This window comes from Haliotis rufescens, unplaced genomic scaffold, assembly GCF_023055435.1.
Source record: "Haliotis rufescens isolate VD_foot unplaced genomic scaffold, xgHalRufe1.0.p SCAF_34, whole genome shotgun sequence".
Lineage (NCBI taxonomy): Eukaryota > Metazoa > Mollusca > Gastropoda > Lepetellida > Haliotidae > Haliotis > Haliotis rufescens.
Window position 1 is genome coordinate 5323797 of NW_025964046.1, and position 26578 is coordinate 5350374.

At 40.5% G+C, this 26578-nt stretch overlaps 2 protein-coding genes across 2 annotated transcripts; both read right to left on the minus strand.

Annotated features, from left to right (window-relative positions):
• Positions 1-7184: 7184 nt before the first annotated feature.
• LOC125372057 lies at positions 7185-7589 on the minus strand. The gene has a single exon (XM_048380938.1). It carries the CDS (start codon positions 7587-7589, stop codon positions 7185-7187), a length of 405 nt encoding a protein of 134 aa, XP_048236895.1.
• A 426-nt stretch (positions 7590-8015) lies between these two features.
• LOC125372058 (leucine-rich repeat extensin-like protein 3) lies at positions 8016-8486 on the minus strand. The gene has a single exon (XM_048380939.1). It carries the CDS (start codon positions 8484-8486, stop codon positions 8016-8018), a length of 471 nt encoding a protein of 156 aa, XP_048236896.1.
• Between the last annotated feature and the right edge of the window lie 18092 nt (positions 8487-26578).

Below are 26578 nucleotides of genomic sequence, written 5' to 3' on the forward strand. Positions count from 1 at the left end.
TATATATAATGTTTCTACACAGAATAACAGACAAATTGTAATATTAAATTATATAAGAGAAATATTTAGTTTGTTTACAATTTGAGAAAGCAATAGATCTGGTATTTTCATAATATTTAAATATTCCCCACTTTACTTGTTTAAAATGTGGAATTGATTTCTTTCTCATTTCTTCATAAATTACAAATTTTTGCAAGTAAAAATATATTATTTAATGAGTCATTGTTTTTCCCTTTAAATCAAAATAAACGATTTCGGTTACTACTATCAATACTTCCTTCCACTGTTGTCCCTAACCAATGCTTCAATTCCTCCCAAATATGACTTGTATATTTACATTCACAAAACATATGAATAATGGTTTCTGGGCAAGTTTCACAAAGAGTACATGTGGGTGAATCTTCATAACCAATCTTAAATAAATAACTATTTGTTGCAAGAATATAGTGTAGTATCTTAAGGTGAAACCAAATTAGGTTTACACTTTGTGTACATCTGTAAACCATCAAATTATATATTTCCCACTCTTCATTACTAAAATTTATTTGTAAAACATTTTCCCACTTGAGCAGACCATGGGTTTTTACGAAATTAGGTTGTAGAAGAGTGTTAAAAAAGTCTTTACTTCCGCCTTTAGTGTTCATGATAAGTGATACATTGAATGGTAATATAGGTCGTAAATATATTCCTGTATAATTATCTAAATTGCTGTTTTTACAATATTGGTGGACAGCACTTAATAAACCTTGATATGTAAGAAAATCAGTTTCAATTTTGTATGCTTCAACAAATTCTTCATAGGTATATATTTCCCTGCTATCCTTCAATAAATCACAAATACAAATTAAACCTTTACAGAATCAATTTCAATAAAATACCGGTTTTTCCCCAATCTTAATATTGTTATTTTACCATAGAGATTGGCTTATAAATTTAATTTTAGTCTTTATTGCATTCATTCCCAGGTATTGCGACCATGCCTCAAAAACATCTTTCAAAAATAAATTTACAACATTTGGGATGATGTAATTATTAATGTACATAGCATCTGCCATCCATAATAATGTGTTTCTATTCGGTATACAATAAGAAACTAAAGTTGACCACTTGAACTGACTATACAGTAATCTCTTCACCCATACTATTTTTTGTGCTACTATGACATCTTTTATAATGGGTACTTTAATTCCTCCATATTATTTAGGTAATGAAATATTGCTTCTCTTGCTGGTGTCTGATTTACCCTTCCATACAAATCTAAAACATTTTTTTTTTAAATGTTCAATAGTTTCGACTGAAGGATTTGGTATTGCAGTGAATAAATGATTTAGTTTTGACAATAGAAGGGATTTTAAGGCTACATTTCTGCCTATTGGTGTCAAACTTCTTGCTGACCATTGGTTCATTCCTTTTCCTTTTTGTCCAGTTTTTTTCTCATAATTAATATCCACTAATTTTTCAAGGTCCACATCAAAATTTATTCCTAACAATTTAAATTTTGTACTTGTCCAATCTAACTTCCATTCTTTACATAGTTTATACCGTCATCTATTTTTGGATCCAATACATATTATTTTGATCTATCTGTATTTACCTTTAACCCTGAAAATGTAGCAAAAAACTGTAATGTATTCATAACTGCATAGAGGCCGTTTTCTGTACCATCTAAACTTAGAGTAGGATCATCAGCAAATTGAGCTAATATATGTTCTACATTTCCCATTTGAATTCCCTTAATCTTTTTGTTGCTCCTAATCATAATTGCCAATATTTCAGCACACATAATAAATAAATATGGTGATAATGGATCGCCCTAATGGATCAATTTCTAGTTAGTTTAATGAAAGAACTTGTAACACCATTCACTAGAACACTTGATTCCATGCCATGAAAGAAATGTTTTTACCCACTGTTGTATATTTGGTCCAAATTAAAAAAAAAATTCCAAAACATCTAAAATAAATGTTCTATCCACTGAATCGAAAGCTTTTTCAAAGTCTATAAGTAATAATAGACCAGGTATTTGGTACGTATCAGTATAATACATTCAATCATATATAAGCCTCGTCACTTCTCCAATATATCTTCCAGGAACAAAACCTTTTTGGTCCTCATGTATAATTTGGGGTAATGTTTTTTTAATTCTGTTTGCAATTATTGCTGATGCTAATTTATATGAGGTATTCAAAAGTGATATTGGTGTCCAGTTTTTTAGAAATAATTTAGATTTGTTTTCTTTAGGCAAACATGTAATCAATACTTGTTTTTGTGTTATTGATAAAGATTGATTTCTGTATTCATAATTAAGAAAATTGATCAGATATTTACCAATGTCATTCCAAAAGAATTTAAAATATTCTGATGTAAAGCCATCAGGTTCAGGACTTTTATCATTTTTCATATTTTTTATGCTACAAGAGCTTCCTCATAAGATATTTCACCTTCTAAATCTAATGAAATATTTGTGTCTAGTCTTGGAATATTTATCTCAATGAAAAGCTCTTCTAAATTAATTTCTGTACATTTTTCACTGGAATATAATTTTTGATAAAATAATTTTGTTTCTTCCAGTATCTCATTTTGGTTTTTTTAATTACTGTTCCATAACTTTTGATGAATTCACTAATATATTTATTTTTAAATATTCTATGTTCTAAATGCAGAAAATATTTACTTGGTTTTTCCCCATACTCCATTTTGCTTTTGACCTGACGAATAGTCCCTGGGTCTTAAGTTTATATTTATCCTCCCTTTCTACTTTTAGTTCATCTATGGTGCTCAATATTTTGGTCTTTTCCGATTCTAATTCTACATTATCTATATTTGTTTCCAGATCATTCAGTTTAGTTTCTAATTCTATTACTCTAGCAAAAGTTTGTTTTGTTTTGTTTTTGTTGATGAATAACATATTGACTCTCATCTAATAGCAAGTAATATGGTTTCCCATAATAACTGATCATTAATCACATACCTTTTACCATCCAAATATGTTTTATCCTCATATTGATTAAGGGTAAACTTTATCATTTTCTTTATTTGTTCAACATATTCCTTATCATACAAAAAATAATTATTAAATTTCCAATACCCTTTTCCTCTCTCCATATGTGATAAATTAAATGTCATCGAAATCAAAGAATGATCAGAGTTTAAACTTTGACTAATATCACATTTAATAATTGAATACTGAAAATGTTGTGAGATTAAAAATAATCTAAGCGGGCCTGTTTCATTGGATTTGGCTGACGCCATGTAAAACGCTTTTCATTTGGATTAGATTCCCTCTATGGATCTTTCAGATCCAACAGATCCATTATTTCTAAAACAACCTTTCTGGATTTAGGATTATTTATATGTTTATAATTAAATGTATCCAAATCTATATATTGTATTAAATTCCAATCTCCACATAAAATCACTCTGTCCCCTTCTAATTCAGTTGTAACTTCTTTTATATTTTCAAAAAAATCTGGTTTATCCAAATTTGGCCCATAAATATTAATTAGTGTGTATTCATATTTTTGTATTTCTAGATTTACGGCAACATAATTTCCTTCATCCTTATCAAATTATACTTTGGTAACTTTGAACTCAAAATTATTAAATAAAATTGCTGTCCCTCCTGCATTGCTTTTAAAAAGGGCAATATAACATTCTTTATAACCCAATTGCTGCTTCATTAGTTGTTCTTGATCTGCTGTAAAATGAACATCTTGTAGACAATAAATGTTCAATAAAAATTCAAATATTTGTTTTCTCTTAAATGCGCCTCATAGGCCTCTATAGTTTTATATCACAGTTAATTTATTTTTCCTCATAATTAAATTTACTCATATCTATATATTGTACTGAATATACTTTATTAAATATTGTAAAGACTATCATCACATCAAGTTTGCACATGTAGACCCTATATTGAAAAGGGTGGGATTTGTTATATAGAAAACTAAATTCATATAACTGTATCAAAATTATACTCAAAACGACTTCCATTTGGAATCATTGTTCGCTACAACCCAGCTTTATGAAATAATGTTCCTATATATGCCTCTTTGTACAATATTATTAAGAGTACCTGGCCGTAGATAGTTCTGTTAATAAAGAATAGAGGTAATAACGGAGAGATACCTCTCTCTAAAAATAAGGCTTGGATGCTTTGGGGCTCCAAATGCACCCAATATATGCATCAGTCAGTTTCCATTTGCACAGTTCAGCATGAGGAGCTGAGGTAGGGCCTACCGAGTAGATTTGAGATCTAGGGCCGACAAAACATTCAGTCCCGGATTTGTATCCATCAATCAGAAAGTTCACAGTTTTGCTCATACTGAGTGTTAAGTTAAGGCTTGAGTAGTTTGGGGCCCCAAATGCCCCCAATTATAAATGAATCAGTCATTTTTCATAGTTCATATAGCTACGATAGGCCATCTTGGTGCGGATCTATATATAGACCGGAAGTTCGTCATGATTGGTCCATTGTCCAAAATATAAACAAAAATACGTGGTTTCTTAATCCACTATAAACAAACGTTTTCATCAACTTTTCACTTGATCCATTGACTGTTTTTAATGAATAATTATAAAATGTAACTTAGACAAAAGCATCATTTTCTTGATTCACAATAATCAAAGTAATTACTGTAAATTTCTCTTTCTAGAGAATAAATCACTAGATATTTTCAAAAATACACCACAAATATTTCAAATTTAAACTTGCTTCAATGCTTGGTTAAATACTGCTACCTTACTCACAATGTGAAAACACTATCCAATAAATAGAGTTAAGTATCTCCACTTCCACTTGAAATAGAAATCTCTCGTTTCTGACAGATCTGTACGTTAAAACGCCGCATTTTTTTCAAGTCCGATGTTATGCCACTTATCCTCTTTGTCTTTTCTGTATTGGAGGTAAACATCTGCACCTCTTTCTTGTATCCTTGTCTGATATCGCTGATTTTTCTGGATCTCGTAAGCTTTGTTGGCCAGTTTTGTCCTGTACTTCTTCAAAACAACTGGGAGATCTGTGTAGATAGATATTTTCCTTTCACGTAGTAATGCCTTGTGTTTGTAACTGGCTTCTAGAACCAATTGTCTGTCCATCATTGTCAAAAACTTAACAATGATTGTTTTGGGTTTATTTGCTGTAGCGGGCGTAGTACTGAAACGAGGTAAACGATGACTGTTCATAAATTGCATTTCCTCGGCCATTGTAATTCCCATTTCCCCGAGTATCTCCCTATATGCTTTGTTTGGGTCCTCACTATCCGGAATTCCGTAGAAAAGCAAGTTCGCCTTTCGGAGATAGACTTCTTGTAACAGCAACTTTTTCTCGATATCAGTGCGGAGATCTTTCAAATATATTCGTAGATTGTCAATTTTCTCCTTATTATCCTTAATGCCAGTCGCATTGAATTCCACCGCCTCAAGTAACCCCTCAATCTTCGTTTCCAGAGACGCAATTTCGTGCTTAAAATTCGCATTAATTTCTTCCGTTTGTGTTTTTAACAGCATAGTGAAAAGTTGTTTCACTTCTTCATCGGGTGTAATGGCGACCGTCGTGTCGCGGTCCCCCACATCTCCTACATTTTCTGCGTTCATTTCTTCCGTATTGGTAAGAAAATCATCCAAATTTGTGGTTTGTTGTTTAGATTGAACTTTTCCCTTGCTGTTTGATCGGTTTCCTTTTCTTGTAGAGGACATTATTTGTCAAGATTACTTGGATTTTCGCGAGGGATCGTTTTACCCGCCCTACTCCATGCGCAGCACCACCGGAAGTCGTACTGTGATATAAAGTGTTTAGTTAAAGCGATGCTAACACTGTTGGGTTAAAATGTTTACATTTAAGTTGAATTCTAATAACCATTAAACATTGTTGTAAAATAAATGTTAATGTTACGTGTTCACTTAAGAACCAAACAATCCTCGGTCTATTTAGCTTTGGAGGTAAGGAAGGGTTGCTTTAGTCTATCAGCCATGAAGACCATAGGAGGATTTATATCATTGTTCACTGTAGTCTCGAAAATCTATTTCTAAAATAATAGAAGTATTATTGGCAACTTGTAGATGTTGATATGGATATAACATTTTACAGTTAGCCAAAGCGGCGTAAAACCATATTCCCTTACTCACTCCTGTCTTCCAGCATTCACAACCAACATGTTCTCCTTCGCTCAAATATCTCAATTCTGAACTTGTGTTAATCAAGCTTATGTTGCTGTTGACGGTGTTCTGTCAAAGTACCTGAATTGTGAGTGAGTGAGTATGGTTCTACTCCGCCTTTAGCAATGTTCCAGCAATATCTAGGCGGGGGACACCAGAAATGGGTTCGCACATTGCACCATGTCGGGAATCGAACCCGGGTCTTCGGCGTGACGAGCGAACGCTTTAACCACTAGGCTACCCGACCGCCCCACCTGAATTGTGAAGTCCCGTCACTTGCCAAAGATATTATTTGTGGTTGCTTAATTCCTTTGAAGTTTGTGAGAATCGCAGATGGTATTTTTCGTATTTCAAATAAAGCTTTCATGTAATAGCTGCTCTTTTAAATTTCATTGTTATTTTATGTTACTGTTTTCTAGCAATGATACACTTTTTTTTATTCATGTCATCCTTATTTAAGAAATAGTTGATCGTTGTACATTTGTCTGTATATAATATCATGTTAGAGGAGAATTCATTATAAGACGCAGTAGTACATCACCGAGACAACCACTTTCAGTCAACTTAACGCCTGGTAAACGAAGTATCACTTGACAATGTCTGCTTCACTCTGTTCAAGACTGTCTACTGTGATGTTGCAGCTTAATATGTTACTTGTGACGTCGTGAGGACGTTACTTGTGACGTCATGATGACGTCACTTGTTGTGAGAAACTCATTGATATGATGCATGTAATATCGCCTACGATACCCGTATCAAATACATCCCCATCGAATAACCATTCCTTGTTTGTTTCATTTGTTAGCAACCATCAAACGGTAAAACACAATCGGGATGTGTTTTTTTTAATAATTTTCTGACGGCAACAGGTGCCATCAGGGAGAAAGGTAGAGGGGGTCGGTGGCACTAGGGAGAAGTTGGCAGAGGGGGTCGGTGGCACTATAGGGAGGTTAACAGAGGGGGTCGGTGGCACCAGGGAGGAGTTGACAGAGGGGTCGGTGGCACCAGGGAGGAGTTGACAGAGGGGGTCAGTGGGACCAGGGAGAAGTTGACAGAGGGGGTCGGTGGCACCAGGGAGGAGTTGACAGAGGGGTCGGTGGCACAAGGGAGGAGTTGACAGAGGGGGTCAGTGGGACCAGGGAGAAGTTGACAGAGGGGTTCGGTGGCACCAGGGAGGAGTTGACAGAGGGGGTCGGTGGCACTAGGGAGGAGTTGACAGAGGAGGTCGGTGGCACTAGGGTGGAGTTGACAGAGGGGGTCGGTGGCACCAGGGAGGAGTTGACAGAGGGGGTCGATGGCACCAGAGAGGAGTTGGCAGAGGGGGTCGGTGGCACCAGGGAGAAGTTGGCAGAGGGGGTCGGTGGCACCAGAGAGGAGTTGACAGAGGGGGTCCGTGGCACCAGGGAGAAGTTGACAGAGGGGGTCGGTGGCATCATGGAGAAGTTGGCAGAGGGGTCGGTGGCACCAGGGAGGAGTTGACAGAGGGGGTCGGTGGCACCAGGGAGGAGTTGACAGAGGGGGTCGATGGCACCAGAGAGGAGTTGACAGAGGGGGTCGGTGGCACCAGGGAGAAGTTGGCAGAGGGGGTCGGTGGCACCAGGGAGAAGTTGACAGAGGGGGTCGGTGGCACCAGAGAGGAGTTGACAGAGGGGGTCGGTGGCACCAGGGAGAAGTTGACAGAGGGGGTCGGTGGCATCATGGAGAAGTTGGCAGAGGGGTCGGTGGCACCAGGGAGGAGTTGACAGAGGGGGTCGGTGGCATCATGGAGAAGTTGGCAGAGGGGGTCGGTGGCACCAGGGAGGAGTTGACAGAGGGGGGCGGTGGCACCAGGGAGGAGTTGGCAGAGGGGGTCGATGGCATCATGGAGAAGTTGGCAGAGGGGTCGGTGGCACCAGGGAGAAGTTGGCAGAGGGGGTCGGTGGCACCAGGGAGAAGTTGACAGAGGGGGTCGGTGGCACCAGAGAGGAGTTGACAGAGGGGGTCGGTGGCACCAGGGAGAAGTTGACAGAGGGGGTCCGTGGCACCAGGGAGAGGTTGACAGAGGGGGTCGGTGGCACCAGGGAGGAGTTGACAGAGGGGGTCGGTGGCACCAGGGAGAAGTTGGTAGAGGGGGTCGGTGGCGCTAGGGAGAAGTTGACAGAGGGGGTCGTGGCACCAGGGAGGAGTTGGCAGAGGGAGTCGATGGCACCAGGGAGGAGTTGAGAGAGGGGGTCGGTGGCAGCAGGGAGAAGTTTACAGAGGGGGTCGGTGGCACCAGGAAGAGGTTGACAGAGGGGGTCGGTGGTCAATTTCTGATGGTTGCGATTACATGGATGCCCTAGTCTTGCCATAGTTTCTAGGTTTTCCCTTTGTCAACGAGATACTATACATGTACACCTTATCAAAAACGCGATTGTCATTGATCTAAATAGACTCTTTAGGTCTTCGAAGACTTTTGTTTGATTTCTGTTACATGTACATCTTAGAAAATATGTGTTGTACAAATGTTGAATTAAATCTCTTCAGCAGAGATGGTCAAACGAGCTATTCTAAAGCGTTATGAAAACAAAGAAGATATTCGTGCACGTATGTGTTGTTTCATATTACAGTAAACTATGGTTATAACGAACTCGAAGGGACCACTACTTTTAGTTCGTGACTGAGTGAGTGGAGTGAGTATGATTTTACGCCGCTTTTAGCTATATTCCAGCAATATCACGGCGCGGGACACCAATAATGGGCTTCACACATTGTACCCATGTCGAGAATCGAACCCGGGTCTTCGGCGTGACGAGCGAACGCTTTAACCACTAGGCTAAATGTTAGTTTGTAATAACCGTAGTTCGTTATAAGCATATATACAGCATTTATACGACAAATGGTCGGGACTAAAAAATAAGTTTCTTATATCGGTCAGTTTGTTATAAACGTGTTCGTTATAAACGTAGTTTACTGTATTTTGAGGTTTGAATACACCCAATATGGTGACTGTCATTTGGAGACTGTCATCGCCAGGAGCACAACCATTCGGACACTCTGGGTAATGCAGAAGGCTGCCGTGCTGGGGAGTCCTCCTGTTCTCCGAAAGGTGTATGGTGGGTTCGACCAGGCAGCTCTTCCTGGGAGAAGTCTCAATCTCTGTCTGGGCTTCTTGCAGAGGATCAAGGCCTTACAAGCCTGACTGTGCCAGGATCACCCAAACCCTCTTTGCTACATATTTTTTTAATTTAATCTGTATAAATAGCAAAGCAACATGAACGGACAGAATCACACAGTTGCGGGTCTTTTTAAACTATCAGTGAGTGAATTAATATTTAACGTCACATCGGCAATATTGCAGCCATATCGTTACGAGACAAAATTTGACTTTAATAACATATATGTACACTGTATAAAATTCTGTCGACGAAGGACAGTAAAACAACTAGATTATCACAGATATATGTTTAAAACTAGTACATAACCATAAAATATGACAATTCATAACATTACAATAGATCCAATTGGGCTATATATCACCAGCAACTAAAGTGAGGTCACCATACTGAGGACCATGGGGACTTACAGTACCTTTGCTACCTGCATGGACCCCAGCAGGATTTACACCATCCCTTTAGTCACTGGCGACCATTGACAGGGTTTAGCCGGAGATTTAAAACAAACAAATATTCTACGATTAAAAAACTGGCAGATATAAAATTACTTTGATTTATGTGGGCTTCCATATCCACTCAGGGGGACAATAATTTTATGCTACTTCAACCCCCTTCGAGGATATAGCCACTAACAATCTCAGTTAATGATCATATACTACCAATTTATAAAATATATATATCTCTGTACATCAAAATTTATTAATTAATTATATTTCCTTTAAAAAAACGATGATTAAAGGAGGATGTATTTGATTAAAAAGATCCGTTATTGATGACATTTTGAAATATTTATCCCTTGTGATGGAAAAATCAACACAGTCAAGCAAGACATGCTTTACAATGATTCTTTCATCACAAGGGATACAATTTTAAACTATCAACGCCAGTTTAAAAATTTAGAAATACAAAGTACAGCATTTGGAGAATCCAGGACACGATCTTCGACTTGATAATCATAAACTCAAGAATAGTCTCACGACGATGTCACCACGTGGTCACGAGACGGCGAGGAGCACAACACAGAATGCGGGATGTTGTGTACTAGGAGCACAACATTAAGGGCATTCATACACTCGTCACTTGAAATAGTACTCACAATGTGTGATTGTCACTGTTGTCATCGTTCAATCGGGGGCACGGGTGGCCCTGACGTCTAGGGCGCCGCGATATGCTGTGCAGAGTTGCGTCCCATGTGCACGCCAGAAATCTATGATTGTGGGTTCGAACAGAGACCATATAATAGAGGGACGGCCCTCTTGCCTATGCGCGAAACCATCAGTGCTACGGCTTGTACTGCGCAGCCTGTCCGGAAGCGAGCAGAAACGCGTTCACTGCAGTCATCGTTGTCGCCTTTTTTTCCCATGCAAAATCTATATTTTACAATACAAAATTACACTCATGTATTTCTTAACATTGGTAACATTACAACTGAGATTTGTTGGTGCCCTAAAGCATGTCGTTGTCACTGTATTTGACGACTGTGATCATGCTTTGTCTTTGTCCGAGAGAACAAAATGGCGCACATGTAAAATCGGCAAAAGTGCAGATTTTGATTTTCAATAACGGCCTCTAATTCGCAATGAAAGTCCTTGGTTACCAAGGTGTATAAAAAGGAAATATGTTAAAAATTGGCTTAGTGCCATTTACAAATTTAGGGCGGATGCGAAATTTCAGATTTTGACTCCAGAAATGGGACTAAATCTGACTTTTCCCGAAATAATTACACCACAACTCTTAATTTTCGCATGCTTTCAGACGAATGTGTTCCTATCATCGGTCCTGAATTAAATAGTTTTACATTCATCACGATTTCCCCTTTGGCTTGGTACCAAAGTTATTTAGGTACGATCGGTAGTTTTTTTTGTATGGTTTTTGGCGCAAGGCCATATTTTACGTCACATATTTTAAGTTAAATTACCATATAGCAGACGACATAACATGCATTTTGTCTGTGATTATCATCCGAATATATCTTTTGAAACATTATACAAAGTGACTTATATTGTATGATATTAGAATTGTTTTTGTAAGACGCATATTTTTTTACCATTGCTTTCGCCATTTCTTCGTAAGTTTAACTTTGTTTCAGTTAGGCTTCTATCACATATCGCGCATATACTACATACTACAATTCTACATATTTGTTATCTTCTGTAGATTTTGTCTGTATTAATCATGACTACATTTAATCAGTTATTTATTTTATGCCGTGTAAATATTGATTATGAGCAAAATGATCTTGGCCTAAACCCAATCATAATAATGTAAATATGATGAAGGTACTACTTACTTTGTGTATTTACACAACAATGAAAACATCATACAAAAATAAAAATCCATTACATGAAATATTTGTATTAGAATAGTAGTAGATTTGGTATATTTGTTTATTTATAATAGTTAACAATTGCAGCATAAAATGAGATATGTAAATTGAAATAAATGTACCGGAAGACACACATGTTCAGCAAATAATTTGCAGCCAACTGACATGTGCTAATGAGAGATATCATAAAAAAATCTTTGTAATCCGCTAAGAGACGTCCTTTTATTGGATTGTCGCTGGTCGTAGTCGGAGAAATCTCGGATAAGGGAATTAACTCTTACCCCGGATATTATGTAATATTGTTTACGTGGTTACCAGAATGGTCAGTCGTGAATGTCTGCGCATCTATTGCGCATCTGCAGCGGTACAGGGAGGTTAACAGCAGGGTGTCGGGGTGTATCAGTTACATGCCAGACCGTAGCGCTGATGGTTAGTGATAAACTGTTGGTGAGGGCCGTCCCCTATTATATGGTCTCTGGTTCGAATCAAGGTTCGCCCCGATTATGTTTCTAGGTTTGTCAGCACCATACCCGTGCTCGTGGGTTTCACCAAAGTGGTCAACGTCTGAGACCTCCATCACTTCGGGCTTTCCTCCAACATTAAGCTGACACGCCGCGATATAACTGTAATACTGTTAAAAGCGGCGTTAAGCCCAACTCACTCACTCAATCGTTCAATCCTTTAATTCTGTAAATCATGCAATTATTGCTGGTCGATTCAGATGAGATAGGATACATTGTGTCAACGCCATGTTACAGTGCTGTATCAATTATCAATATAATATCCTATTATTGTTAATATAAACAGTAAAATCATTTCATAATCATAATCAATATCTGATCAACGCACAGTGCATTGTACAATTTCGACAATATCATAAGCATGTGTTTATGAATCACTATCAACTAGACATAAAAACAGGTGTTCACGAAATGTATCCTCAGCAAAAAAAACCGAAAAAAACAACAAAAACAAAAAAGAAACGTATCCTCAGCGTATCCTGTCACATCGAGGGCAACCGTCACAAACACATGCAAGGGCAAGTCAAACGTGCATCTAAAAAAACACGGGAACATGGTGCAAGCGCAAAATAGGAAATTGTATCGAATATCATTTTGGTCACTGATGCGTCAAATTTGGAAATGTCCTCCACCATATCTACCATATATTTTTGAACGCGTTGCTAGGGCATTGGGTGTTGTAACACTGATCAAACAATTGTTTCAGCAAGTCGAACGGCGCTCTTTGAATCTTCGTAGATAAAGTATGTTCGACTGTGCCTCAAACACTGCGGAATATAGACACCAGGAACTGCTGGAATCTTTCTCTGCATAAAGCATAAAGTTGACTATTGAAACGCTGAAGTCATTCTCCTTGTTATACGGTATTGTGTGGAGATGTTCAGTCACTCTTTGTGCAGAGATACTTGACCACATAAAATGTCTCTCATAAAATTGGACATTTTTAAGTGGCCCGTGAGTCACCCGAAGAGAGGAATATTTCCAAGAATAGTTCTGTGGTATTTTATTGTTGTATGTTTCTTTATGTGTGAGAGTGTGTGGTGTGCATGCTGTTAAAATAATGGCCGGTTAGAAAGGGGGAAACAATATAAAGAAACAAAGGTAAATCCAGATTAGGATCAGTTGACAAGTTATGAATTAGGACTTTTAGTGAAGAGGTTAGGGTCATGACAAATTATGTCGCCGCTCGACACTACTTACGTTTTCAAAATCAAACCTGCAAAAGTGTAGTCATTATGTCAGTAGGACTTGTGTCCCAGATATCATGTGTTGTGTAGGCCTGATGTACCAGATGTCATGTGTAGTGTAGGCCCAATGTACCAGATGTCATGTGTAGTGTAGGCCCAATGTACCAGATGTCATGTGTAGTGTAGGTCTGATGTACCAGATGTCATGTGTAGTGTAGGCCCAATGTACCAGATGTCATGTGTAGTGTAGGTCTGATGTACCAGATGTCATGTGTAGTGTAGGCCCAATGTGTCAGATGTCATGTGTAGTGTAGGCCCAGTGTGTCAGATGTCATGTGTAGTGTAGGCCCAATGTGTCAGATGTCATGTGTAGTGTAGGTCTGATGTGCCAGGTGTCATGTGTAGTGTAAGTCTGATGTACCAGATGTCATGTGTAGTGTAGGTCTGATGTACCAGATGTCATGTGTAGTTTAGGTCTGATGTACCAGATGTCATGTGTAGTGTAGGTCTGATGTGCCAGATGTCATGTGTAGTGTAGGTCTGATGTACCAGATGTCATGTGTGGTGTAGGCCTGATGTGTCAGATACCATGTGTAGTGTAGGTCTGATGTACCAGATGTCATGTGTAGTGTGGGTCTGATGTGCCAGATGTCATGTGTAGTGCAGGCCTGATGTACCAGATGTCATGTGTAGTGTAGGTCTGATGTGTCAGATGTCATGTGTAGTGTAGGTCTGATGTGCTAGATGTCATGTGTAGTGTAGGTCTGATATGCCAGATGTCATGTGTAGTGTAGGTCTGATGTGCTAGATGTCATGTGTAGTGTGGGTCTGATGTGCCAGGTGTCATGTGTAGTGCAGGTCTGATGTACCAGATGTCATGTGTAGTGTAGGTCTGATGTGCCAGATGTCATGTGTAGTGTAGGTCTGATGTACCAGATGTCATGTGTAGTGTAGGTCTGATGTACCAGATGTCATGTGTAGTGTAGGTCTGATGTACCAGATGTCATGTGTAGTGTAGGTCTGATGTACCAGATGTCATGTGTAGTGTAGGTCTGATGTGCCAGATGTCATGTGTAGTGTAGGTCTGATGTGCCAGATGTCATGTGTAGTCTAGGTCTGATGTGCCAGGTGTCATGTGTAGTGCAGGTCTGATGTACCAGATGTCATGTGTAGTGTAGGTCTGATGTGCCAGATGTCATGTGTAGTGTAGGTCTGATGTACCAGATGTCATGTGTAGTGTAGGTCTGATGTACCAGATGTCATGTGTAGTGTAGGTCTGATGTACCAGATGTCATGTGTAGTGCAGGTCTGATGTGCCAGATGTCATGTGTAGTGTAGGTCTGATGTGCCAGATGTCATGTGTAGTGTAGGCCTGATGTACCAGATGTCATGTGTGGTGTAGGCCTGATGTACCAGATGTCATGTGTGGTGTAGGCCCGATGTGCCAGATGTCATGTGTAGTGTAGGTCTGATGTACCAGATGTCATGTGTAGTGTAGGTCTGATGTGGAAGATGTCATGTGTAGTGTAGGTCTGATGTGCCAGATGTCATGTGTAGTCTAGGTCTGATGTGCCAGGTGTCATGTGTAGTGCAGGTCTGATGTACCAGATGTCATGTGTAGTGTAGGTCTGATGTGCCAGATGTCATGTGTAGTGTAGGTCTGATGTACCAGATGTCATGTGTAGTGTAGGTCTGATGTACCAGATGTCATGTGTAGTGTAGGTCTGATGTACCAGATGTCATGTGTAGTGCAGGTCTGATGTGCCAGATGTCATGTGTAGTGTAGGTCTGATGTGCCAGATGTCATGTGTAGTGTAGGTCTGATGTACCAGATGTCATGTGTAGTGTAGGTCTGATGTACCAGATGTCATGTGTACTGTAGGTCTGATGTACCAGATGTCATGTGTAGTGTAGGTCTGATGTACCAGGTGTCATGTGTAGTGTAGGTCTGATGTACCAGATGTCATGTGTACTGTAGGTCTGATGTACCAGATGTCATGTGTACTGTAGGCCTGATGTGCCAGATGTCATGTGTAGTGCAGGTCTGATGTACCAGATGTCATGTGTAGTGTAGGTCTGATGTGCCAGACTCCATATGTAGTGTATTGACTAGGTGTATAACCTGGTAAAGGTTTCAGTAGGCCGGTAGTGTGGTGAACTGGGAGCAAGTGTATCTAGTTGCATGTTGCCGAGGGTGCTAAAGTGCAAATCTTTTTTATATCATCAAATTCTGTTGTTGGCCCACACGACAACTCCGACAGACCAATGAAACTGCAGACGACGTACTTGCTGCAGGACGAGCAGGAGTGGTAATACCCGGTCAGGCCCTTACAGTCACTCACACAGGCATCTGAAACACAGTGTTATCTACAACTAAAGCTAAAATGGATAGAATTATCATTAAACCGCCCGCACGTTATCATAAATGAGCGGGCCACTGTAATTTGATAATGCCCTCATATTGCATGACGACGGGCTATTATCAAGCCCGTTGTTAGGTGACGTCATAGGGTAGAGAAAGTGACGTCTCGTATTATAGTGACGTCATCTGATTTGTTCTATGACGTTTCCATATTTGTAAAAGTGGGTCAGTGACATTCGTGTTGATTGCAGTAAATGTTTCAAAACCGATATTGTTGTTTCTTTTTATTAGATAAATTCCATCCATTTTAGCTATAATAACGGTAACGCTCTTTTTCAGGGCATTATCATTTGCAGAAGCCCTTGTTCTTTTCAACTGCCCTCCTACGTCGGGCAGTTAATGGAAGACCTCGGGCTTCTGCAAATGATAATGCCCTTTAAAAAGAGCGTTACCCTTATAGTAGTGTACAGTCACTCACACAGGCATCTGAAACACAGTGTACTCTACATGTAGTGTACAGTTACTCACACAGGCATCTGAAACACAGTATTCTCTACATGTAGTGTACAGTCACTTACACAGGCATCTGAAACACAGTTATCTCTACAAGAAGTGTACAGTCACTCACACAGGCATCTGAAACACAGTGTACTCTACATGTAGTGTACAGTCACTCACACAGGCATCTGAAACACAGTGTACTCTACATGTAGTGTACAATCTCTCATACGGGCATCTGAAACACAGTGTTCTCTACAAGTAGTGTACAGTCACTCACACAGGCATCTGAAACACAGTGTACTCTACATGTAGTGTACAGTCACTCACACAGGCATCTGAAACACAGTGTTCTCTACAAGTAGTGTACAGTCACCCACACAGGCATCTGACACACAGTGTTATCTACATGTAGTGTACAGTCACTCACACAGGCATCTGAAACACAGTGTTCTCTACAAGTAGTGTACAGTCACTCACACAGGCATCTGAAACACAGTGTTATCTACATGTAGTGTACAGTCACTCACACAGGCATCTGAAACACAGTGTCCTCGACAAGTAGTGTCCAGTCACTCACACAGGCATCTGAAACACAGTGTTCTCTACATGTAGTGTACAGTCACTCACACAGGCATCTGAAACACAGTGTTCTCTACATGTAGTGTACAGTCACTCACACAGGCATCTAAAACACAGTGTTCTCTACATGTAGTGTACAGTCACTCACACAGGCATCTGAAACACAGTGTTCTCTACATGTAGTGTACAGTCACTCACACAGCTATCTGAAACACAGTGTTCTTTACAAGTAGTGTACAGTCACTCACACAGGCATCTGAAACACAGTGTTCTCAACATGTAGTGTACAGTCACTCACACAGGCATCTGAAACACATTGTTCTCTACATGTAGTGTACAGTCACTCAAACAGGCATCTGAAACACAGTGTTCTCAACATGAAGTGTACAGTCACTCACACAGGCATCTGAAGCACAGTGTTCTCAACATGAAGTGTACAATCACTCACACAGGCATCTGAAACACAGTGTTCTCTACAAGTAGTGTACAGTCACTCACACAGGCATCTGAAACACAGTGTTCTCTACAAGTAGTGTACAGTTACTCACACAGGCATCTGAAACACAGTGTTCTCTACATGTAGTGTACAGTTACTCACAGAGGCATCTAAAAAACAACTTTGCACAGCGAATTGCGGCGCCTTAGACGACTGGGCCACCCGTGCCCCCGAACGTATATATTCACTTTATATATAGAGCATTGGAAATAATACATACGTTTGTTGGTAGTAGTAGGTGTCGTTGTAGTCGTTGATGTTGTAGTCACAGTAGTAATTTCCGTTGTAGTTGTAGAAACTGTAGTAGTTGTGGCTACTGTAGTCGTGATTGCAGCAGTCGTAGTCATAACATCAGTTGTCGCAGCTGTAGTTGCTGTAGATGTTACCGAAGGCATTGTAGTTGTAGTAGCTGGTGCAGTTGTAGGTGGAGTCGTGACTGTTGTAGTTGTAGCGGCAGTGGTCGTGAGAGGTGATGCGGTAGTAGTCGTTGGTGTAGCAGTAGTGGTATCGGAGGCAGTTGATTCTGTCGTAGTTGGAGCAGTATTTGTGGGAGATGCCGTCGTGGTAGGAGTCGTGGTGGTCGATGCGGTAGATGTAGTCGGCGGTGTGGTGGTGGTAGATGTGACATCCTGGGAATCAAAGTGTTGCGTATGTACTGCACCTAAGACAAGAATAAGTAACGTCATTTTAAATACTTTGGAGCATCGCTGAACAATATAGTCCCAAAACAAAATTCTTCTGATATGAAACACATTCAATAACTTAATCTCAACCATTTGTTTTAGCCTTGACCTCACCCCCACAACTCTTGCTCCCACGTCCACACCCACGCCCACGCCCTGACCCACGCCCACACCACACCCACGCCCACGACACGCCCACGCCCAAGCAACACCCACACCCACACCCACACCCACGCCCACACCCACGCCCTGACCCACGCCACGCCCACGCAACACCCACGCCCACGCACACGCACACGCCCACGCCCACGCCCACGCCCACTGCTGTTTTCCTTACCTCTGCGCAGACACAGGTGTCCGCTGGCTGCCGCGACAGGTACGCACACCTCAACAACATCACATGGTCGACGTGTACAAGGATGGGCGCTCTTCTGACAAGAAAAAGCCTTTAGTTTCAGTACAATAATTATCAGAATAAAAACGCCTGCTTAGTTTACAAAATTCTATTAAAATATACCTATAAGATATACTTACTTTGCATCTTTGACGTTCTTAATACTGGACATATTCGTAGTTTTTAATTTTACTGAGTGATAATAATCTAGTGATAACTTTAAGGATAAAATTCATTTTTGCAGTGGCGCGTGTGACCATGTGTCCCAACGGTTTCTGTGTGGTATTGTTTTGTTGATGTGCAAATGAATTGTTCCTTATTTTAGACTTGTTTGCTAAATCAGGACCTACATCTTCTTATAAATTGCCAACATAACCTCTGTCTAGTGCATATATCTATCTTTTAATCTCCTTAAACCTGGGGCGGTAGGGTAGCCTAGTGGTTGGTTAAAGCGTTCGCTTGTCCCGCCAAAGACCCGGGCTCGAATCTGCCCCACATTCTGCCCTATTTCTGGTGTCCCCCGCTGGAATATTGCTAAAAGCGGCGAGAAACCATACTCACTCAACTCAAAGTGCAGAGGTTAAAAATCACGTTGCTGAACGCACACCGGGGCCGAGTGACACTTCCACACATACAGAAAGTGTAATGTGGATGGTGATGCGACGGTTGTAGCCGAAGCCATCGTCCGCTCCTGTCGATGATGTGGGCAGGTCGCACGGTCTCACCCCGTCCGTCAAGATTTGAAGGTCGAGGTTTTCCATGAAGTATCAGGCACCCACGTACATACACATCATAAAGATCCAGCTACGTGTTCACTGACATTTATAGATGAACCTACTCGGTTAGGCTGATGATGAAAGGTATACGCGAATATTGAATACAGTAAACTACGGTTATCACGAACACGCATATAACGAACGGGCGGATATAACGAATTTATTTTTGAGTCCCGGCCATTCGCTGTATATATGCTGCATATATGCTTATAACGAACTACGGTTATAACGAACTAAAATAAGCAGTCCCTTTGAGTTCGTTTTAACCGTAGTTTACTGTATATTTAACAGACAAAGGAGATAAACTTTCCGTGCACTTTGGAAACGAGTTGAACAATCAGGTAATTTGAATGATGGAGGGCATGGACCAAGCTTCACAACTGAATTTCCATTAGGTAATTCATTGGAGCTTGTGAACCAAGCAGCTGGCGTCGAAGGTGTAGTTGTCACTCAACCATAACATGTAAAACATGTACAGACAAAACAAAAAGTGTCTGAGCAATTAATTAGTAGCACTGAGCTGTGCGCGTTCATTGTAGGTTCGTCTCTCATGAACATACAATAACTGAGTTCAAGCGCTCTCTCGTGGACAGAAAGCACTTTGAAATGACTGCAATGTCAGACTCCTATTCCTCCAGGGAATAGTTGTCAAACAGCATTGAAAACTAACACTGTTCTGGATCCTTTGTACAAGAACCTCGAGTACGTATTAGCCCCAAATTCAATTCAATCAACTTCAGCTATGTTAGTCCGACTTTTTAAATGATCACGGTGCGCCTCTTCTTTCTGAATCCATTTTGCTCCTCAACAACGAGATTATTTTCATCAGCCTGACAAGAGAGTCTGCCGTTCGGTGAGTGAGTGTGGTTTTACGCCACTTTTAGCATTATTCCAGCAATAACACGGCGGGGGAAACCAGAAATGGGCTTCACACATTGTACCCATGTCGGGAATCGAACCCGGGTCTTCGGCGTGACGTGAGAAGGCTTTAACCACTAGGCTACCCGACCGTCCCTTGCCGTTCAGAACATGGCAATATATCTTATATACACATGATGTCAATGTTACATCCCGGTACAGCAGAGGGTCTCTCTTGTCCTTGGTATCTGGCGGACTGGTTTAATGATACATCGACTCCAGAGTATGCGGGTTCGTCCACTGACATAACACATATTCAGGAACTTTTTAGAGAAAAGGTAGAACACTCGGGATTGTAAGAATTGCTGTATGAAGCTCGTTCTACTGCTTCAGCATTCTGCAGGGATCTATGCTGGGACCACTGTTATTTATCGTTTATATTAATGATATTGTTGAAGGAATAAATAGTAATATATTCCCTGTTGTTGACGATACATCAATATATGTCATCATGGATGATCCAGTTACAGTAGCCACATGCATTTATAATGATTTGGTTAAAATTTTACACTGGGCCAACAAATCGAAAGTAGTTATGGGATTCAACGATAATAAACATATCATCCATCCGAAAAGCCAGCCCGGTAATAGGCCGTTATTACGTATGAAGGCATAAGCATTTGTGTAGGACTTCAGAGTGACGGGGGCACGGGTGGCCCAGTCGTCTAAGGCGCCGCCATTCGCTGTGCAGAGTTGCGTCCCTTCGGCACGCCAGAAACCTATGATTGTGGGTTCGAATCCCGGGTCGTCGCGATAATGTTTCTAGGTTTGTCAGCACCATACCCATGCTCGTGGGTTTCACCGAAGTGGTAAACGTCTGAGACCTGCATCACTTCGGGCTTTCCTCCCACATTAAGCTGACACGCCGTGATATAACTGGAATACTGTTAAAAGCGGCGTTAAAGCCAACTCACTCACTCACTTCAGAGTGACAGTTCATGGGAAATGCATATCGATGATATTGTCAAAAAGGTACGTCCCGTGATCAGGAGTTTAAAATACAGGTCATCCAGAAAAAAACTCTAGAGATAATTAGGAGGTAAGCCTAAGTGTAGGACCCAAAGCTGTGCAAACTTTTTTCTTTCTAAGATTACACTGTGGAACGCCCTTCCCGATAACTTTATTAACGCTAGCTTATTGAGGAAATTTAGCACTCTAATCAATGGCCCTAACACTACAAATAAATATGTATGCTTAAAATTCGGTTCTAGATTCTGTCAAATTATTCATTATCGCCTCTGGCTCGGCTGCACCGACTTAAACGCTCATAGATTTTATCGACATGTATCAGATCAGATTGCAAGTGTGGGCTCATTTCCAAGATGCTCTACATTTTCTATGCAAATATTAGAAATAATGTGTATTTTTACTTCCATTGATAAAACCCGAAAAGCAGTTTATAAGGCAGTTATTCATTCAGTGACGCAATCACCACGGACATTCTAAAATCAGATTTTATTGTAAAAAGTAAAAGATGTGAATAGTAGTTATACTAATCTAAGGGGCGGTCGGGTAGCCTAGTGGTTAAAGCGTTCGCTCGTCACATTGAAGACCCGGTTCGATTCCCGACATGGGTACAATGTGTGAAGCCCATTTCTGGTGTCCTCCGCCGTGATATTGCTGGAATATTGCTAAACGCGGTGTAAAACCATACTCACTCACTATAATAATCTAAGTACATTTTGGATGAAATATTAAAATTTAGATACAGCGTTCCTCGGACACCACTAGCTTAAACTTACTGCTACAGATTAGGGTTATGTATTGTACTTATATATTCAACAGAAACATGTTTATTTAAAGTTACCTACTGCAATCTGTTTTGTCTGGCGCGGTATGTATATAAGCTTGTTTACAAATACAGATTTCGTTTATGAAATATAAATATGTTCCAACCAATCACTTCAAACACACAACTTAGAAAACATCTCACATGCAACATTGCCGACACGACCAGTTCAAACAAATACTCAAAAACACGGACTTCATTGATATTATGGTCCACATAAATAACATTCTCAGCTCAGAAAATACATAACATTTTTTGTAGAATTTGGGAACACGTTGATACAAAATACCGAACATTCTATTATTGTCTCAAAATTTCATTATTATTATCATTATTCTTTTGACAAACATCAACGGAAATGTTCAACGAAAATAACCAAATGGCATTCATGTGCAGCGCATTTGTACACTACAACATCTAAGAATAAGACCAGAGGAACCGCGGAGAAACACATACCAGTTCACGGGGTGCCCGAGCGTCCGAGTACACACGATGCTGACTGAGGGAGAAGGGGTCAGGTGAGGTGTCCCTGGTGTCTCTGCTGAGCTGACACGACCCTGTCCCTCTAACCCAGGTGTAGGCTCTGCAGGAGGTGTAGTACCAACACAGACGATGACACAGCTTTACAAGGGGGACGCGAGACGTTTTGAAGACTCCAGACTCATGTCCTGAGTTCTGTCCATTACCTAGAGCTACCATCACCAGCATGTACGGAATCACCAATAACACATTCGTAGGGCTTGTCATGTTTCAGCCTTCTTCAAGAACACCACTTTGCAATGAGCTATAACAGAGAAACTGACACGGTAACGTGAGATTCACATCTGTCAGGGCAACGATAGCCTTTTAACCTGATCGATTTAATAAAATGTTATATATTTTTAGCAGCGGGTTTGGTTATTGGTAAAAAAATAACAGCTCCTCCAGTTAAAGTCGAGTGTGGAACACCTGCTGCAATTTGCAAATTGCACCATGATCGGCTGTGCGTGATCGTGAGACGGAACTTCACAATAAGCACTAAATATAATAATGCAACATACGCTTAAGTTAACTGTCGCATCTAGTGTGTGATATCCACGTGATTACATCAGGCTGGATACAGAGACAACTATTTTTTTATTTTTTTATTATTTTTTTAATTATTTTTTTTTTTTTTTTTTTTTTTTTTGAGACAACTAGGACTAGAGTCCCTACACAGGTGTCATCAAATGAGAACTGTTCACAATAGCTCAGCATAACCTATTTATTATGATTACATTAGAATGCAATAGCAATAAACACATAGCCTATAACACGAGCGTCATACAAAAAGAAAGTATTGGATCGAACCGGCAGAGTACTTTAGCAAATAGAATGTGCGTTCGGTTTTTTTCCTAAAGGGCGATAACTCTCCTTTTGAAACGATATAAGCGACTGCCTGGCTTCCTTTTCAATGTGCGCTGCGACATCTTGTGACATGTAGAGACAGAGCCGAGTTAAACCGGTTCCCTGTTACACTTTAATTTAAATGTTGTGATTTTGAGTTGGGAGCAGCAACATTTGTTCAGTGTAAAACTAAAATATACGTGATGGAAGGTATGGGAAAACGCCATGACAAACCATGTGTTGCCCTTGTCTTTTCGGGAAAACAACGAGACAGTATCGTTCAGCCTAGGGTAATATTGCACCCTTGAAACATGCAAAGATTTATTTATCAGACTTTGTGATTTCCCGCAGAAAGTCTTTAACTACTGCGGGATGCAAGTGAGGTCACGGGTGGCCCAGTCGTCGAAGGCGCCGCCATTCGCTGTGCAGAGTTGCGTCCCTTGGGAACGCCAGAAACCTATAATTGTGGGTTCGAATCCCGGTTGGCCCCGATTATGTTTCTAGGTTTGTCAGCACCATACCCGTGCTCGTGGGTTTCACCGAGGTGGTAAACGTCTGAGACCTGCATCACTTGTGGCTTTCCAATTACATGAAGCTGACACGCCGTGTTATAACTTGAACACTGTTAAAAGGGGCGTTAAACGTCACTCACTCACTCACTCACTTACTCACTCACTCCACTCACTCACTCACTCACTCACTCACTCACACACTCACTCACTCACAAGCCTGTATGACAAGAGGATGACTTCAACTTTATACCGACCAATATTCCTGCAGCTCCAGTTTTATGGTGGACATGTGGAGGACATTTCTATATTTGCATCAGTGACAAATATTATTTCCGATGCAAATTCCTTTTTTGACTTGGTTCCCGTGTTTTCTTCAGTTGAACAATTGACGTGACTTTGCATGTGTTTGTGACGGGTGCCACCGGTTGGGCAGGATACGTTAACCTTTTTGCAAACACCTGATAGTGATTCACAAACACAAGCTCGTGTTATAGGAACCGTACAATCGACTCTGTTTTGGACAGATATTTCTTATGAATATGGAAAGGATTTTGTCGCTTGATCACATGATACATGATACTAGTGAGTGAGTGAGTATGGTTTTACGCCGCTTTTAGCTATATTCCAGCAATATCACGGCGGGGGACACATGATACTAGAGGAATATCTAGTGATATAAGTAAGAGACCGACCTTTAAATGTACGGCAGAGAGTTATAATAGTTTCAGCATGTACATTCCACAAAATATACTAAACAGAAAAAGTTATGGATCATGAATATTTTTTGGGATATTTTAGGTTGTGAAGACTGAGCACACAATTTCAAATAAATATCCCCAAAAACATATTGATCCCTAATCTTTCTTCTTGAGTACATTTGGACGTAAATCCTGCTGGGGTATCATGCAGGAAGCCAAGGTACTGTAAGTCCCCATGATCCCCAGCGAGGTGACCTAGCTTTGGTAACTGGTGACCTATAGCCCGTGTTTTAAAACTGTATTATATTGTTATGTTCAAATATGTTTCATAAATTGTTTTTAAAATTAGTATTCATGAATTGATTTTAAATATTATTGTGCATAGATGACTCAATTGTTAACATATTAAACTTGGTCTCGTCGCTATATGTCTGGAATAATGCCGATACGACGTTAAATTTTAATTCACTCTTGAATATTTGAACATAATCCTAGGTTCTGTCATTCTTGCCCACCCCGTCACTGAGATCGTTCCCCAGAACTCTTTCTTCGCGTCGTAAGAGGTCACTAATTGAATCGGGAGGTCAGATTTGGTCCCTTGGTTGATTGCCTTAGTATCAAGTTGTTCATACTATCAACCACTGGTTTGGTTTCTTGTCATAGTATCAAGTTGTTCATACTATCAACCACTGGTTTGGTTTCTTGTCATAGTATCAAGTTGTTCATACTATCAACCACTGGTTTGGTTTCTTGTCATAGTATCAAGTTGTTCATACTATCAACCACTGGTTTGGTTTCTTGTCATAGTATCAAGTTGTTCATACTATCAACCACTGGTTCGTCTGACATATTGTAAAATGCAGCCGTGATACAATTGGAATATTACAGCGGCGTCAATCAACAAAACAAAAACTAAATTAACAAATTAAAAATACTTACTCCATGTCATGTAATGTTCCTTTATAATGTTAATTGTTGATGTCATCAATTATGACGTCATACGTCCGCTTTGGGTAAAAGCCACAACATTATATTTGACTGGCATTTCAATATAAAGTCATCACACAACCACATACGTCTACGCTACACATACCCATACGCTTTTAGAATCACGCACATACAAGCGTCTTTAAGCAATTGTCTGTCGGATAAAATAAAGTGTTTTTGGAGGTAAAGATACGTCAGTGTGTTATCTGGCTTGCTGCATTGAGCTACATAGTATTTTTATCATGTGGGTATTGTTTAGTATTATTCCCAATTTAGCGTTCCTCCCAACAGAGCCATACAACTCTTGCCCAAAAGCTATATGATCAGAGTGACACCATTCAAAGCTCTGGAAGAGGTTTCCTGCAGACATTTAGAAGACATATCTAAATTTGACGCATCGGTGACCAAACGCATGTCTGATGCAATTCCCTATTTTGATTTGTACCATAGCTCTGTTTGTCCAGGTGAACAACTGACCTGGTTTTCTGACGAGTGTCAATACTGGGGCAGGATAGTCTCACCTCACGGAGTGAGTGAGTGAGTTGGGTTTAACGCGCCTTTTAACTTTATTCCAGTTATATCACGGCGTGTCAGCTTAATGTGGGAGGAAAGCCGAAGTGATGCAGGTATCAGACGTTTACCACTGTGGTGAAACCCACGAGCACGGGTATGGTGCTGACAAACCTAGAAACATAGTTTGGGCGAACCGGGATTCGAACCCACAATCATAGGTTTCTGGCGTGCCCAAGGGACGCAACTCTGCACAGCGAATCGCGGCACCTTAGACGACTGGGCCACCCGTGCCCCCACCTCACCGAACACTTGGTATCATCATTCTTTGACAGTGAGCCATAAACACAAGCTTGTGATGTTGTCGTTATCGTACAATGGACTATGATTGGTTGGTTGCTTTGTTGTTTAACACCGCACTCAGCAATATTACAGCTATATGACAGCGGTCTGTAAATAATCGAGTCTGGACCAGACAATCCAGTGATTGAAATCATGAGCATCGATCCACGCAATTGGGATCGATGACATTCATCAACCAAGTCAGTGGGCCTGACCACCCGATCCCGTTAGTCGCCTTTTACGACAAGCTGAGTCGCCTTTTACGGCAAGCGTGGGTTGCTGAAGACCTATTCTTCCCCGGAATCTTCATGGGTCCAATGGGCTATGAAGAGCTTTCTTATG

Excerpts from the sequence above, each read along its gene's own strand:
- LOC125372057 (XM_048380938.1), bottom strand. The coding sequence starts at position 7,589 with ATGCCACCGACCCCCTCTGTCAACTTCTCCCTGGTGCCACGGACCCCC.
- LOC125372058 (XM_048380939.1), bottom strand. The coding sequence starts at position 8,486 with ATGGCAAGACTAGGGCATCCATGTAATCGCAACCATCAGAAATTGACC.